The sequence below is a fragment of the Bolinopsis microptera genome, chromosome 8 (assembly GCF_026151205.1).
Source record: "Bolinopsis microptera isolate Bmic1 chromosome 8, MBARI_Bmic_1.0, whole genome shotgun sequence".
In the NCBI taxonomy this organism is placed as follows: Eukaryota; Metazoa; Ctenophora; class Tentaculata; order Lobata; family Bolinopsidae; genus Bolinopsis; species Bolinopsis microptera.
The window spans coordinates 1322594-1341056 of NC_087079.1; the positions used below are offsets into that span (position 1 = coordinate 1322594).

Consider the following 18463-nt stretch of genomic DNA (forward strand, 5'->3'; position numbering starts at 1 on the left):
TCCACTAAAACGCGCTAATTTGAGATATTTTCTTGTGTTTGAAGTCATATCTCAGGTTTGGCAAATAGAAATTCGCCCAAAATCACACAGAATATTCGTCTCATAGCTATACAACTATCTGGAAAGTTTAAAGAAAATTTATCAGTAGGATCTCGAAATATGTGCCTGCGTTCCGCTAGAAACCGCCATTTTGAGATATTTTCTTGTGTTTGAAGTCATATCTCAAGTTTTGTACATAGAAATTCACCCAAACTTGCTCAGATTATCCATCACATAGCCATACAACTATCTGGAAAGTTTAAAGAAAATTTATCAGTAGGATCTCAAAATAATCGACTTTTGTCAAATATCGTTCCGAAACCGCCAATTTGAGATGTTTTCATGAGTTTGAAGTCATATCTCAAGTTTGGCACATAGAAATTCGCCCAAACTTGCTCAGATTATCTGTCTCATAGCCATACAACTATCTGGAAAATTTAAAGAAAATTTATCAGTAGGATCTCGAAATATGTGCCTGCGTTCCGCTAGAACGCGCCAATTTGAGATATTTTCTTGTGTTTGAAGTCATATCTCAGGTTTGGCACATAGAAATTCGCCCAAAATCGCACAGAATATCCGTCTTATAGCCATACAACTATCTGGAAAGTTTAAAGAAAATTTATCAGTAGGATTTCGAAATATGTGCCTGCGTTCCGCTAGAACGCGCCAATTTGAGATATTTTCTTGTGTTTGAAGTCATATCTCAGGTTTGGCACATAGAAATTCGCCCAAAATCGCACAGAATATCCGTCTCACAGCCATACAACTATCTGGAAAGTTTAAAGAAAATTTATCAGTAGGTTCTCGAAATATGTGCCTGCGTTCCGCTACAAACCGCCATTTTGAGATATTTTCTTGTGTTTGAAGTCATATATCAGGTTTGGCACATAGAAATTCGCACAAAATCGCACAGAATATCCGTCTCATAGCCATACAACTATCTGGAAAGTTTAAAGAAAATTTATCAGTAGGATCTCAAGATAATCGACTTTCGTCAAATATTGTTCCGCGGAACAAATGGAACAGAAAGTCCAACTCTGCAGCGGATGCATTCGCGTAATTGAAGAAGATTGTCGAGACTCAGTCGAGTCTTGATTTATAAAGATAACGGCTACTATATTAAGCATACTAAATACGTCGCGTTGCCAACAGTTATTTTGCAATTCACTGGACAACTGCCTCTGAGAAACGACTCTGAGAAACGACATAACTTCATCCGCCAACTCTCTACTTCTCTATCGGAGGATTTGTACAATTTACCTGCTTCACGGATGTAATGGGCTGATAATTAATTTGGTGTGCGCAACCCCAATTGTATCATTTCGTATGAGAGCAACTAGTGGCTGACCTGCATATATCTCAACTGTGGATCCGATGCAGATACAGAAACGATAAAACTCAGATGCTTCTGTGCCGTGGTTGGTCGGATCGGTTACACGTGACTTAATCATTGATTGCTAGGGATGGACCACGAATCATAATTATATCCAGTTGTGATGATTCTTTGAATCTGTTGCTATAATGTGCTACCCTTGTACTCAGCACCTCACTCTTTCAATAAACATATTGCAACATACATGATCTATTTTATCTAAAGTTTTCCTCTGTTAAGTAGACCAGTGCTTTATGTTTTAGTTTGTCTATTGCACATCTCAGGTTTACACTCTTTAGATTTGCAGGATCAAAATGTAGTAAAACACGAGGGACAAGGAAGTGTTTCTGGGTTCTAAAATCTAGTTAAATCGTACAATTGTAAGTAAGGAACAGTCATCAAAATGATTGAATAACAATATTATTCCTAGGTTATTTTAAAGATCTCGTTCAGAAAATGGAACAGGAGTTACAAAAGTAACTCCACAGGTCCCAGATATGCTTCACCTCCCCATTATGAGTGTCCCAAAAGTATGAAATTCAGGAGCAGGATAAGGTATAAGTCGTGGTGCGTCACCTCCGTGCACCCTGACTACCACACTTCACCCTGACTACCACACTTCACCCTGACTAACACACTTCACCCTGACTACCACACTTCACCCTGTCAACCACACTTCACCCTGACTACCACACTTCACCCTGACTACCACACTTCACCCTGACTACCACACTTCACCCTGTCAACCACACTTTACCCTGACTACCACACTTCACCCTGACTACCACACTTCACCCTGACTACCACACTTCACCTTGACTACCACACTTCACCCTGACTACCACACTTCACCCTGACTACCACACTTCATCTTGACTACCACACTTCACCCTGACTACCACACTTCACCCTGACTACCACACTTCACCCTGTCAACCACACTTTACCCTGACTACCACACTTCACCCTGACTACCACACTTTACCCTGTCTACCACACTTCACCCTGACTACCACACTTCACCCTGACTACCACACTTCACCCTGACTACCACACTTCACCCTGACTACCACACTTCACCCTGTCTACCACACTTCACCCTGACTACCACACTTCACCCTGTCTACCACACTTCATCTTGACTACCACACTTCACCCTGACTACCACACTTCACCCTGACTACCACACTTCACCCTGACTACCACACTTCACCCTGACTACCACACTTCACCCTGACTACCACACTTCACCCTGACTACCACACTTCACCCTGACTACCACACTTCACCCTGTCTACCACACTTCACCCTGACTACCACACTTCACCCTGATTACCACACTTCACCCTGACTACCACACCTCACCCTGGCTACCACACTTCACCCTGACTACCACACTTCACCCTGACTACCACACTTCACCCTGTCTACCACACTTCATCTTGACTACCACACTTCACCCTGACTACCACACTTCACCCTGACTACCACACTTTACCCTGACTACCACACTTCACCCTGACTACCACACTTCACCCTGACTACCACACTTCACCTTGACTACCACACTTCACCCTGACTACCACACTTCACCCTGACTACCACACTTCATCTTGACTACCACACTTCACCCTGACTACCACACTTCACCCTGACTACCACACTTCACCCTGTCAACCACACTTTACCCTGACTACCACACTTCACCCTGACTACCACACTTTACCCTGTCTACCACACTTCACCCTGACTACCACACTTCACCCTGACTACCACACTTCACCCTGACTACCACACTTCACCCTGTCTACCACACTTCACCCTGACTACCACACTTCACCCTGACTACCACACTTCACCCTGTCAACCACACTTCACCCTGACTACCACACTTCACCCTGACTACCACACTTCACCCTGACTACCACACTTCACCTTGACTACCACACTTCACCCTGACTACCACACTTCACCCTGACTACCACACTTCACCCTGACTACCACACTTCATCTTGACTACCACACTTATGCTATGCAATCAAACTAGGTTTAAAAATCCAATCCAGAGATTGCTTTTTAATTCCCATTGTGTTCTCAACTCTGAAGAATAAATTAATTGCATCTATTTGTTTTCAAGACCAGACAAATTTGGCAAAAGTCTGGGTTTCTGGATAGCTAATAGATGTTAGTGTATACTGCACTAGGAGATGACTTTATTAAATCAACTGTGCTCATTAATTTCGCCAGTATATCCCAAATGTGCAATTCTCTTGCTCAGTTCACTTTACCGCTCTGATTGATAATGCAGTAAAATATAAAAACTGCGATAAAGCATTTAGCATTCACTGTATTTTCTTTCAATATTTCACTGCCACACTTAGTGCGTGAGGGTGGGGGCGGGGGTTCACTACACTTTTTGACACTAAACTTTTTCCATTTTTTATGTATTGTGTAAAAAAGCGTAAAGAACCCCCCCCCCCCCCCCCCTCAGTGCGTGCGTTAACAAAATACTTGGATTTCTAACGCCTTGATAGTATATTAAGAATATTAGTAATTTTCAATTAAAAATAAACAGGAACACGGAGAAATGAAAAAAATCAATTTACATATAATATAAATTATTGATGCTTTAGTGTAGACTAATTTTATTTTCAAATCTAGGGTGAACGATTCATCATAATATTTATTGATATTGCAATTGTTTGAACATATGATTATCATTATATAAATTTATGTAACATATCCTATTAACATATCCTATTAACATATCCTATCGCGGGTTTATTACTACTAAAATAAAAATAAAGTCAAGTTTCTAATATCTTCGGTTGTACTTAAGTCTTAAAGTTTAGATTTGTTAAATTTAAATATATATAAACTGTGTATTACTCAGCCCCGCTCAGACATAAATTGATATATCGATTATCAATATGAGCAGGATATGCTCTAATATTTCATTTCATATTTGTAAGTTCTAGCTGATGATTACATGATTGAAAGAGATGGTCTAACAATTTGTACCTTCAATACTTTCATCTCATTTCATATAATACACTTTCTGTTTCTCCACTATTGGTTGCGAGGAGTAATTTATAGTTTACGTGATTATTGGCTTTGAAAGGTCACTGGATCACGTGATAGGCTATTGAGTTAGAACTTTGCACTGTGCTTTATGCTTGTTTAAGTAGTATGATAGTGTTAATAAACTACTAACAATAGTGTGAGGTTAGAGCGTGAGGTTAGAGCGCGAGGTTAGAGTGTGAGGTTAGAGCGTGAAGTTAGAGTGTGGGGTTAGAGCGTGAGGTTAGAGTGTGGGGTTAGAGCGTGAGGTTGGAGTGTGAGGTTAGAGCGTGAGGTTAGAGCGTGAAGTTAGAGTGTGGGGTTAGAGCGTGAGGTTAGAGTGTGGGGTTAGAGCGTGAGGTTGGAGTGTGAGGTTAGAGCGTGAGGTTAGAGCGTGAGGTTAGAGTGTGGGGTTAGAGCGTGAGGTTAGAGCGTGAGGTTAGAGTCTGGGGTTAGAGCGTGAGGTTAGAGCGTGAGGTTAGAGTGTGAGGTTAAAGCATGAGGTTGGAGTGTGAGGTTAGAGTGTGAGGTTAGAGCGTGAGGTTAGAGTGTGGGGTTAGAGCGTGAGATTAGAGCGTGAGGTTGGAGTGTGAGGTTAGAGTGTGAGGTTAGAGCGTGAGGTTAGAGTGTGGGGTTAGAGCGTGAGGTTAGAGCGTGAGGTAAGAATGTGAGAAAAAATTTCAGTAATATACATTTTTATAGGTAATTGTAAAATATTTTTTATTCCTGAGAGATGCCAGTCCCATTTATTGTGGTACTTACACTACCATCTCTCTAGCCCCTTACTGTTGATAAAGAGCGTGCCGTCTAGCTGGGGTCTAAAAGCTTACCAGCTATAATAATATAACTGAATAGTTTCAGCGTTCACTAAATCAATGCTATTAATATCATAAATAAACTCCATCAGATTTAAACGTTGCGCAATTAGCTGATGGACTTCACTCAGAACCAGCCTGAACACGAAAATTCCTACATTTGGACTTTTAACGCTTATAACTACACAGCCTTTTGACTTTTGAGGTACGATTTCGCAGTTTTACACGCATGACGCATGTAGAATGTAGATTGTAGAATAACGTGGACAACTTATGTGCAATATGTTAGCTTTATTTCACGAGCTGCTGATTCATGCGGTAATAAGTATCGATTATGGAATACTTTAGTAATATTATTCCATATGGGTCGCAGACTTGTATAAATTATAAATAATTATTATTTCAGGGCATCAGAGATTTTTAAATTTCTCGGACAGAGCCCCATTTTTAGTAGTGAGCCTAGATGGGACGTTCGAAACGGAACACAGTTTCTACTACCCCGCTACTTTGCTACAAAGATACTGCATAAAATATAACTAATTTATTAGAAACAAAATTGTCTTCATGATGTCTTAAAATGTAACCACATTCCAACCAAAAATGCTACAACTTATTTCTAATTAATGCTTTTCATGCTAAGTTACAACAAAGTTACAACAAAGTCTTCGTGTTATAATACATTCCGGTTCTACTCAGTGGCGGAGGTATTATAGTGTTATATAACACTAATTAACCAAAGTGAACCATAATTGGGTCCGTATTATATGGCATGAAGGGGGTGGTTCGTAGCTCATCAAGCTGTTCAGCTATACACATTTGTAAAAGCTTCTTTGTTGACAAAAGCCTTTGTGATGCAAAGGGAAATGTTACAACTAATTCAGAATTTCCAGGTTCTCTGAAGACCTTTTTACTTACTTTTTACTTACTGTGATTATCTTTCTGGTTAGTTGCTTCATGCACACGTCAATTTCCAGTTGAGTTTATATTTGTAATTAAATATTATTTTATATAAATTATTAAATAAAAGTTCTAAACAAAGGATAGCTTAAAACAACGCCCAGGTCTAATCTTTCCCATCAAAGCTATATTACGGAGATAGAAGAGATCAAAAATATTATTAATAAATAATGTTATTATTATATATTATTATTATATAAATTATATTATTATAAAATAAATTTATAGATTTGGTTGCAATTATATATTAGTGTGCTATGTTATAAGTAAAGTTGTTTTGGGATGTTTCTGTGCTGGTTGTAAGAGTTTGTACACTATACAGAGTATACACGATGGTATAGCATTAGAACTACTAGCCGAAGGATTCTGACGATGTAATGCTAATATTCAACTATTTAACTATTTAACTAAGGAACGGTTTTGAAAGGCACGGCAGGGGGTCAGAAACAGTTTACCTTTTAAATGATTCCAGTGGATCGCTCAAATATTCAAAATACCGTGCTGCATCCTTCATTTGCGACCAGACAATTTTGACAGGTAACTAGTTTGGTTTTTGTCAATTTTACTGCTAAAATTTTCAAGGTGCACTTTCGGTTGTAGGTAGAGTTTTACAAAATGAAGCTTAATTTTGTCAGAAACTATTAAAGTGGAAAAAATACACACTTTATGCGGTACACCCTGTATATTCCATTTTGTGGTTTCCGTAAAATCCAGAAGCGCCTGTCACTATGTCTCAAATGGCTAAAATGGTAAAACCATGAAATGTTAGGTTTTCGAAATAATATGTGAACGATCCCCATTTCCCCGGCCCTAACCCAATATTTAACCTAAACTGAAACAACTGATTAACGTTATCCTGTTCCAGCACCTAATTATTGGCTGCGAAGATGTCAGACCCAAGAACGTGGTAATTGGGCCCGTGCTTTGTACTCCGATGCTTTATACCCCAAGCCCCAGGGCCTCGTGCCCAGTGACTGGAGGGGGGGCGGGGGGGGGGGGGGGGGGGGGGCGGGGACAACCCCATCAATTCTCATTAGATTAAAAATTGAGGAATAAATGGGCAAAATGTTGGTTTGCACATATTTTAAATAAGTTAGTAAGCTTGAAGCACGCTCCTATCTATTCCAGCAAGGCTCATTAATCATTATCCACATTATAACTTACTTGTAGTGCACTACTAAGCTACTACTACACGGAGCACCAGGTCATTTAGCAGAATATAATTTTAGTATTGACTGATTGGTAAATGGTAAAACTGATTTCGGAGAGTAAGAGGACTCTACAACAACCTTAAACATTTCATACTTCCTCCTTCTTCAATTATTTGGACAGTGAAACTCCAATTTGCATTTATTTCCTAATGAGCGGCAATACAGTAGTTTATTTGTTACAATTACAATTCCAATACTGCCGTATTTAAACCATAAATTAAATAAACCATTTCCAGCATTAGGTTAGGATTTATATACAGGGTGGGCCAAAAGTCAGTACCCATACGTTGGCCTTTATAGCTCAGTCACTGAACAGAATTCACATCTTCATGTTTTATTTCGATTATCATCACAACTATAGCTTTTTTAAACCACCAATTACATTACCTTTTTGAGTAATCTTGATAAATCTTGATAAATCATAATAGGAAAAAGTGGCACATATACCACCTAAGTGAGGCCTGTTTGATGCAAAATATCTACCAAACAAGGTTTAATTCACGATATCTTAATCCACATAGGGGGGGGGGGGGGGGGGGGGGCCAAGTGGATATTTGTAGATATTTGTAGATTAATGTAGAATGGATAATCCACGAAAAAAGTGGATGACATTCTACTTGGCCCCCCCCCCCCCCACATACTACTGAAGAATGGTCGGGAAAGGTTATTTGGACGTGTGGTACCCCTTCCTGGCCGTTATAACGAAAGTTTCAGTAAAAACTCTAAAATAATCATAGAAAAGAATTCAGAACCAGAAATCTCACTCATCTTACTAATATTTGCCATCCTAAACAACAACAATTCATGAATCAATAGCCATTTATAGCTTCCTCGCAGTCAATTATGCTAAATCTTGTTTGTTAATGATTGCCAATTTTGTCATCAGTTCTAGAAAATCTCAATGATCATATAATTTGACATTCCTTCCCAATCAGGAGGGGGCGGAGCAACCCCATAAATACCTATTATTTTGTTTTTTCAGCATTTTTTCAACTTTTAACATATTATATATGCAATTCTATCCATAGAGCAAGAAGTTTTAATTTGTGTTGCTTTTGTTGCTTTTGAACAAAAATTAAAAAAGTTTTAGTCGAAAATTTAAAACCAACCTTGACATGAAATTGTAACCTAAAATTTCAAAAAATCATTGTTGCTGGTCAGAATCTTCTAAAACGTCCAGAAAAGTAACGTTTAGCCTTACGGGGTTGCCCCCCCCCCACCAACTACAATGGATAACTCATCACTCAATAGCCATTTATACTTCCTCGCAGTCAATTATGATAAATCTTGTTTGTTAATGCTTGCCAATTTTGCCATCAGTTGACAAAAGTATGAAGGATTGCGTTAGTTATTTCGGACCAGTTGAAAGCTTCTGTGCTAGGTATGGAAATTTACTAAATTTACTGCAGTCTACATTTTACAATAAGGTGGTAGCTCACCTGGAGCCGACCTGCTGACCTGCTGGTAATAAAGAGCAGCTGTTCCTTCACATATAGTCTCGTAATTATTGCAGCAATATAATATATTCATTTTCATTTACTGTTTACAAACACTTTGTCATTGGTAAATTATATTTACTCTTTATTGGTCATATTTCTATGCAGAACGACGAATTTCCACTACTTGAAAAGGAAATTAAAAGATTTAGTTTAGTCCAGGGGACGCATTATAGCATAGTGAATATCAGTATATTATAGCACTGTATTAAAGCAGTGTTTCTTTCACGCTTAATTATTTAAAACGATTAAATAATACCTTCAATACCTTTAATACCTTTCAAGTCTTATGAAGATTCTACAAATGGTCTCAAATGTGTCCCTCTATCACGCAATATCACGCAATATCGCACAGTATCACGCAATATCGCACAATATCGCACAATATCGCGCTGTATCACGCTGTATCACGCTGTATCACGCTGTATCACGCTGTGTCACGCAGTATCGCACAGTATCACACACTATCACGCAATATCGCACAGTATCACGCAATATCGCACAATATCACGCTGTATCACGCTGTATCACGCAATATCACGCTGTATCACGCAGTATCGCACAGTATCACACACTATCACGCAATATTTAACAGTATATAGCATCAGAGATGTCAAAACAAATTGCGACCTGTCCACGAATTTAACTTGTGATTTGAAGCTTTGAATGATAGTATTGGAATGACTAAGAAGCCAAACATTTTGCCGAGTTAGCTGGAGTGTCGACCTTGACATTTCTTTTGAACAGGAGTTAGTGGACCGTAGTAAAACCTTTTCACACTGATACAGCAAAAAGTACTATATATTGTTGAGGGTGTCTAACCTTATTGCTGGACATTGACCACTGTTGAAATTATCTGTGTGTACTGTTTGACTACTTTTATACTTAACTTTCATCCGTTTAGGATATTGGAACTACACTCATATCTTAACTCTTATCATTATTATATACACGTACAAATTCAAATCATGAAAATTGCGCCGTCAAATAGATTTTTGATAAATATCGCTCACTATCAATTTTATCAAAATCATCGATTCAACTATATGATAGTTTCATTAGTCGTTGCTTAGTGCTTACTGATTAATTGTCAATAATTCATAATTTTATAAGGCATATAGTTAAATTTTATCAAATGACAAGATTTGCAGCCTCATTTCAAGCATTCACAATCAATGAAATGTTTTATCTGACTCACATATCATGAGAAGTTTGATATGTCTACCATATAATATGCTCCGCGAACTCATTATAATTAATTTAGTGTCTCTATGTCCTTGTGTCTCTTTCTTTGTTACAGGTATACCCATAAAAACAAGGACAACACAAATAAAACATTAGATCCCACAGTGAGATTGTGCATTCCAATCCTTGTTACAACACGTCACAAAACGTCAGGGTCCTTACTCCTTCCTCCTTCCTTGTCAAACAATTCTTTGTATTTTTACTGACCGTTTTCATAGCTCAAAAGGTCCTTACTATGGTTCCATTCTCTTGAAGTACACACTATTTCTAAATTAACAACATTTCTGCAGAAATGAGAAATCTCTGAATAATTCCCATAATTAGTAAAACGTGCGGTACTATATAATTAGTGAGAAATCATCTTGGAAGGTACAATAGTTAAGTAGGTACAATAGTAGTATTGTCGAGACAAGCAAGAACAGATCTTATAACTACAAGGTCCCCCCCCCCCCCCAAAAAGAGCCAGAGTCTACCTGGCTCATTGTTAGTTGTAAATTGTAAATTGTATTCATGCGATTTGTACAAGACCTGTTATAAAGGTAAGGTCTAATTGTAATACTATAATTATAATGATAAAAAAACATACCATAGCTTTAGTAATATACGAACTTTGCATTATATAACCTCTCAGTGTTAACAAGGAACTGTTTGTATGGGTAACACGACATCTGTCCGATAGCCACATCTGTCCGACAGCACTATTTTCTTGTGTTTGAAGTGATATCTCAAATTTGGCCATAGAAATTCACTCAAACTTGCAAAAATTATTTGTCTTAAAGCTATCTTTCTATCTAAAAAGTTTCAAGAAAATCGTACGGTAGTATCGGATCCGACATAAACTATTTTCCGAATAACTTATTTTCTGAGTCAGACAGATGTCGCCCAATCGTTTGTTTCTGTCTGGTTCTAATATACCGTTACAATAATGAATTTAATATATATTATAACCTCTTCCTCAGCGGTTTGCTTGAATTATAACTACTACTTAGTGGGAGGCATGTCGCAATGCGGATATATTGGGAGCCATGTCGCAATGCGGTACATCGATCTCTTAAAGCTGAACTGCTCAAGACAGTTTTTAGAGGGAAGCTTCTGTTGAGTTATCTTACAGATCTATAACTTACACCACTGTCTTATCTTACTTTATAATAGTCCAGTCATTTAAGGACATCTACCTGCAAATCTTCAGATACTCTTGAAACTTTCCAAAGGTATGAATAAACGATCTTCAGTTCGAGACATTTTTTTTCCGTGGGGAAAACCCAGGAGGACCACGCCCATATTAACACAATGAGGTAACTGACCCTTTGCTTCTGAAGGTCGTAGAGACTTTAAAATACGCTTAAACGAAGCTGCATATGCATATTTATATAGGACTTATTGTTCAACATATGGATTCAAATCCTTACTTTTCGAGAAATTCGCCAAAAAACCATTTGGGGGGTGGCGCTGAGCCCATTTTACTAACTTTTGATAGGATCCTGGATCATGATACAGTCTTCGGATAGGGTGCAAAAGAAGTAAGAACTGAAGATTTACAGGTAGATGTCAATAAATTTCCATAAATGACTGGACTATTAACCATATTAAGTAAATTATTTCGTGATATTGCGTGATAGTGCGTGATATTGCATGATACTTAAATAGAGGGACACATTTGAGACCATTTGTAGAATCTTCATAAGACTTGAAAGGTATTAAAATTCAAAGGTATCATTTATTCGTTGTAAATAATTAAGCGCACGAATTACTCAAAGACTTGAGTAATGGAATCGATTTTGCAAATTATATCGATTCCATTACGATTATAGTTTGTCAAACTTGACACATGTCCCAAACATGTACCGTAGAAAATCCCCTCTTAATTCCCAGAAATAAGCTCTCTGTTAGGATGTTATATTATATGCGGTTTCTTTTTTACAAAAATATCCCTCACAATATGATCTCACAGCTGCTTCTTTGTATCGTTTTCTAATCCCAGAATACATACACTAAACACATTAACAGTATATTATGTTGTTTTTTGTAGAGGATCAAGTCCTCTATAGCTCAGGGCAGACCATATAATAGTGCTGAAGAGATAGCAAGGCTGTGCTAGCTGAGCGTTATTACACGTGAGCTATTAACGTACTTTCTCTCTGGTATTGTGCAGCTCCGTTATTAAGTGGATCACCACGTCCTCAGTATTGTTGTTAAAAGCTATTAGTAAATTACTTAAGGTCGCAACATGTGTAACACTCTAATTCTAACGGTTTGGCAACGTGTTTTGGTGGATATATTACATATATATATATTATATATAGCTCTGAAACTCTGGTCACGATAGCAAGTGCCTAAAGTGGATATTTCGCTCCAACTTGATATTATACAGACCTACAGACCCTTGGTCCACCGCATGAAAGAACACGAACGATGTTACAGACTCAACAACGCCATCGACGAATCCACAGACAGAATCAAATCAGCCCCTGCACATCATGCCCTGACCACCGGCCACACCATCTCCTGGAACAACATCAAAGTCCTCAAATCCCTCACCTCACGCTCCCAACTTGACCTCACAGAACACGCAGCTATACAAATACGACAACCAGCTATGAACAGAACAGACCGCGCACCCAAATGTAGTTCCCTCTGGGACCCCATTCTTCCTAAAATTGCCAAATCCTTAAAGTCCAGACCATCTGGCATTTCCTTCTCAACCTCAACAGAAGACTAAATTTTTATTGACATTGTACTGTAATTTTCACTTTCCCACCCACACCTCCCCCACCCTCCATGCCTGACACCACTCAATCACATATAAGCATTGTCCACCACATCACATTCAGCTGACGACGATTAACACATGTTTATTGAAAGCTTCTACAAGTTAAATCATCGTATCTCTTATATGTTTTTAACCCAACTCCACTCAGTTTGATATTATACGAATATATCGCAGAAATGGTTTATTTTCGCACTGACAGCCACAGAACTCCCAGCATTTTCAGCAGGTACGTTAATTCTAAGAGTCAGACTCTTAACTTGTGTGTATTTGCATGAGCATCTTGCAGATGGCGCTTTTTCTGATTCTCGCGAGAAATGGTTCTGAACGGCAATGTTGAAAACGGAAACGCCCACGCGAATATTCTTGCTATGAAAATAAATGTAGCTTTAAATATTGTAAGTTAAAAATGTATATTATGAAGCGATGGACTAGTTTAAACCTTATTAAAACTAAGAGCTTCTTTGTTGCCTCATAATATTGCAAACTTGTCACATTAAGCACTAGTTACTCGCAAAGTATTTTATATTCCTTGTGCAACTGCAACATGATCGCAGCACTAACTAAGGTGCTAATTAATACTAAACATTTAGAGTAATAACATCAGCTGTATCCCTCCCCAGAATAGGTTATAAGTTACTTATAAGTAAGACAAAGGACTAACTTAGTTAGTCCTTTGTCTTACTTGATGAATGATTTAATTCGCGGCATCTTAAAAATGAATAAACTCAAAACTTAGAATTCTTACCCGCTGATTTGATCATCTCCAGTCGTTTTTGCTGCTGTAGTCTCATAGATCTGTCAGCTAGGTTTTCTGAAGTAATTCAATAATTTACCTTTTATAATTGTTCACGCCAATTAGGGGCTAGTTTCTCGGTGTATTTAGAGGATCGAGCATACAGTAATTGTATAATTTTATGTCGTCTTGAAATTATTTATTTATTATTTATTTATTTATTTATTTATTTATTTATTTATTTATTTATTCATTCATTCATTCATTCATTCATTCATTCATTCATTCATTCATTCATTCATTCATTCATTCATTCATTCATTCATTCATTCATTCATAATAGGAACGTGATATATGTATCTACATGTTCTGACTACTTATTTATTCTCTAAAAGCTTGACCTATTTATTTATATTCTAAATGTGTCAGAATAAATAAAATTGAAGGAAGAAATAAAAGGAAGAAATAAAAGGAAGAATTGAAATTTTAGATCTCCTTTTTGCATTAGCTTGTGGTTAGTCCTTTAAAGGTTTGATCTTGTAAAATCGGCAATTTTAATTCTCAAAATAACTTTAATTCGAGAATTTTAATGACCTTACAATTATATATATTAATATATATATATTATAACGGCGATTCCTGGAAAATGTTTATTATATTTGCACTCCTGATGGATGGGCCCAGTAGATATGCCTACTGAAGATATAATTACTACTACTACTGGTAGCCAATCTGTTCCTTTCACGTGATGCAGTGTCTAGGTGCTTTATTGCGACGTGTAGCGAATCATGTTTGATTGGTTTCATTTGCACCTACGAAGGTTCTATTTGTCGTATAATACCTTTTTGAGATTTATGTGCTTTATTGCGACGTGTAGCGAATCATGTTTCAATGGTTTCATTTGCACCTACGAAGGTTCTATTTGTCTAAATATAGTATAACTGTTTATCACGAGGACATTAAATCAATATTTGTATGTGCACACAGCTAGATGAAAGTTATCATTTGTTGCTGATTGGACCCTGGTCATTAGGAAAGTTTGCACGAACTTTAGAAGATTGTCACAGGAAGAACTTTTAAGATAAGCATATATGATAAATTTTCACATGTCTATAGTTCAACTAATTAAGTTTCGTTTAATAAAATTTTTGAAGCATTAAGTCGAGGGCAAATCACTCCTACTGAGTCTTATCTAGTGAGTGAGCTAGGAGGTCGCTGAACATATCATTTTAAAGCCGTATAAATTATATACGCATACCAAAAATCAAATGCGGAAAATTCAAAAATCAAAACAGAAATTTCAATTTTTTTGTCAAAAAACGAATTTTTATGGGTGTTTCTAATGACCAGGGTCATTGATTAATTTATGCACCGAGGTTATGGTGCTGTGGTCTGTGGGGTTTGACTCACTTTACAACGCATTCCCATGTGATTTTTTATCTGCAAAGCCAAAAAATCACATTTTCTCCCATAACTTCAAAGGGAAGCATTTTAGGGTGTTTTGTTGTTCATAACTCATATATAAATGTGCTAGTTGCGGTTATTTTGCACCCTTCAAAAAGTCACTCTAGCACATTCCTATCAAAATTTTAGAAAAATCAGTAAATATTAAAAACGAAAAATGTGCCTAAATTTGTTGTTTGGCTTTGAGGTCCAATAGATCAGAAGGTGAATGAGTAAAAACATTTTTGAGGGCATCAAAAACTGCGCCAGAATTCAGAGAACAATTTGATGTCAAGCATCAAATAATCCGATCTTCCCTGACTGACTTTTTGTTAAAATAAGCCTGAAAAGGACAATTTTAGCTTTTTGACTTTAAAAATTCATAACACACCAGCCTTTTTAGATACGATATCAAGATTTTACACACACCTTGACATAGATGTGAATAAACGGCGAGCAAAATTTCAACCCGATACCGCAAGAAATAATTAACTTATAGCGTCTCAACCACAAAATAATATTTTCCGAAAATTGCACTCTTAACCAGGAAATGCTCGATTACAAAAATGGGAATTCTCAAAATAATTTTTTTGGTGTGGAAACGGTGCGCTAGAAGGTCACTGAACTGCCTATGAGGTCATTAGGTCTGGACAGATTTGGGGTATGCCCCCTTAAGGTTGGACTGGAAATATTAAAATTTGTTCAGCAGTTAAAAAAATAATCGTTAGTTATTGTTATTTGGTCATGTATCTAACACTTCCCTTTACGATTGGCTGTATCCCAATTCCCAGTCAACCAGAGTTATCAATAATATTAATTATCGCTACCTGACGATAATATAATAAAGATGTCAAACATGACTCGTGAACTAATTTACTGTTGTCTGTTGTCACGGAATCACAGAGATTGAGAAGTTGTCGTCTCTTGCGCTATATACTATATATGAGCGTGTCTTAAACTCTGGTAACCTGTTGCTATGGTATCTAATAGATTCTTGACTAATAGCTCGTTTCAAAATACTGCTTTCACAGGAGCTTCCTATCTTACGCATTATATTTTTTACTGATAGCTTATATGCGTTTCTGTTACACCCAGTTCGTCCTGCTCTTATCTTGACTCGTATCCCACTTAGAAACCGACCGGTCTGGGGTCTTGGCTGCCGGACCGGAAACGGCCGGATATCAACCGGAACGGAACCGGTTTTGTGGAAACACTAGTCCATCGTGTTCAGCGACACCGATTAAAACATGAAGAATTAAACTTTAAGATTACAACTGAACGACAGTTAAGTTTTTATAAATACTTCGACGTATGCACAGGGTGGGCGAAAAGTCAGCCCAGGTCAAGATTCATGCGAGATGGCGAGACAGGCTCATCGCACAAAATCTTAAAATAAACACAGAAAAAAAAAACTAACAAAAAAATGTGTGAGAAAATAGAAAAAATGTAATTTAAAAGTTTTAAGCGACACAAAAATGTACTTTATACTTTGTAAATTCCGAACTTAGTGTTGTGTGAGATCACGTGGTTAAAGTATAACAACTTTGCCGCGCGCAATTAGTGCGAGATTTTGACGAGTTTAGTATAAATCTCACCCCAATATCGCGAGTCTGACTGCGAGATTTCGGCACCCTCTTTCAGCACTACATATCTGGTCGCGCGCTTACATTTTCATAATACTATTCCTCAACTTGCTGGCCTTTTCGTCTTTATCACCAAGCCGACTTTTCATGGTCATTGAACTTTTGGTATTGATTGTTTTGAATTATTACTGGTTGTGTTACTCTGACGGCTTACTTTTCTGTACTGTCTAAGTCTTAAAGGATACTAGTTGTTGTCGATATTAATCGGTTTATAAGATCAAGATTCACAGTGGTTACTATAGTTACCATGGTTACCATTAAAGGAGGTCCGGTAATGGTCGAAATCTCAAGCAGTGGCGTAACGTTGCCTGTTGGCGCCCCCCTGCCGAAAAAAGCGCCCCCCTGTTGGCGCCCCCTCCCCTTTTGGTGCCCCTCCCTAAAATTGAACAAATTAGGTGATTTTAAAGAATACGCCGGTAAAATCTCTAAAAAAGTGTGTATCTAGAGCAAAACGCGCAGTTTTGCTAGTACTTTAGTTAAGTTTTCGAAATTGTCCCACATTCAAACGACGATTTGGCGCCCCCCTAAGACGGCGCCCCCCTGCACAGCGGGGTCAGCAGGGCCTTTCGTTACGCCACTGATCTCAAGGTACTATTCCTGGCTACAGTCGACTCCATCTTTCTCAGAATATACTTGATACTGCCATAGGCACAGTGGATATTTCTTCATTAAAAGTTTGAAAAAGGGTCTCTTCAACTGTAGACCTGACTTATTAATCCTAGCAGGTAATTAACTCTGGATCCTCATCACATTGATTCCATTCTAAATTCTAGCCAAAAACAAAACAAATATTACCAGATAACTCCGTTCACCATAATTTGATATGTTCCAGTATGAACGAGGCCTTCCCCGGACAAATCCTTAAATGCCAGTTTTCTCTAGCTGAAGTACGAACTGTATAATTTATCAGATAAAGTATATTACAAGGTGCTCTGATGATAATTTTAGTAAAATAATTAATAATTGCCAAAAGAATGACCGTCGACGAGACTCGAACCCGGAATCAGCTGCTTAGCGGCCGTGCCCTAAACTGGGGCGCTACGTGGGGCTTGTCAGATATACAATATGTAACATTATAGCCTTCATAAAAATACACACTCAAATTTTTCGTTATGCATGGATCCAAATTACAGCGGCATACTTACAATTCTGAGATATAAACATCGAGCGACATAAAGCGACATACTTACAATTTCACTTACAAAGGGAAATCTTTTTAAATACAAAGTAATTTGTGGGGCAAGAAATCTTGCAGGCTGGGGGGGGGGGGGGGGATCGCACTTTTAGTCTCAAAATCCAATCTCATCGCACTTTTTTTAGAATCTTGATAGGGGAAAGTCAGTGGACATACGTTGGCCTTAATAGCTCCGCCGTGTTTTATATTTGAGAGCTGTTGCTTTGCAGATGGCATACTTAACTTACTGGCTCGAGGATTCCGTAGTAAAAATTTGAAAATTTGAATATTTTAGACCACGCTCATTCAATATTAAAACAACTATATTGTTTTCTCTGAACATGCTGAACGTCTAATTGCTTTATAGACGGTAGATTATTAAATGTTGCATATGATCTGAAAACATGAGGCAAAACGGATTAGAAATGACGAAGTTATCAAGCATTTTCTGTATTTCGTCTATTAGGTAGACCAATCAACTGATCACACGTAATGAATAAACTCG

At 37.7% G+C, this 18463-nt stretch overlaps 2 protein-coding genes across 3 annotated transcripts in view; one reads left to right on the plus strand and one right to left on the minus strand.

Moving 5' to 3' along the window:
• The window catches only part of LOC134819101 (uncharacterized), a 37285-nt gene that overhangs the window by 4645 nt on the left and 14177 nt on the right, over nucleotides 1–18463 (minus strand). For both annotated transcript variants that reach the window (XM_063828871.1, XM_063828870.1), the window contains one exon: nucleotides 13711–13776. In XM_063828871.1, the coding sequence (XP_063684941.1) occupies nucleotides 13711–13776 (66 nt within the window). The remainder of the gene's footprint in view (nucleotides 1–13710; nucleotides 13777–18463) is intronic.
• The window catches only part of LOC134819102 (uncharacterized), an 82844-nt gene continuing 69595 nt past the window's right edge, over nucleotides 5215–18463 (plus strand). Inside the window, exon 1 of the mRNA XM_063828873.1 lies at nucleotides 5215–5225. The gene's annotated coding sequence lies outside the window, so the exon portion shown is untranslated. The remainder of the gene's footprint in view (nucleotides 5226–18463) is intronic.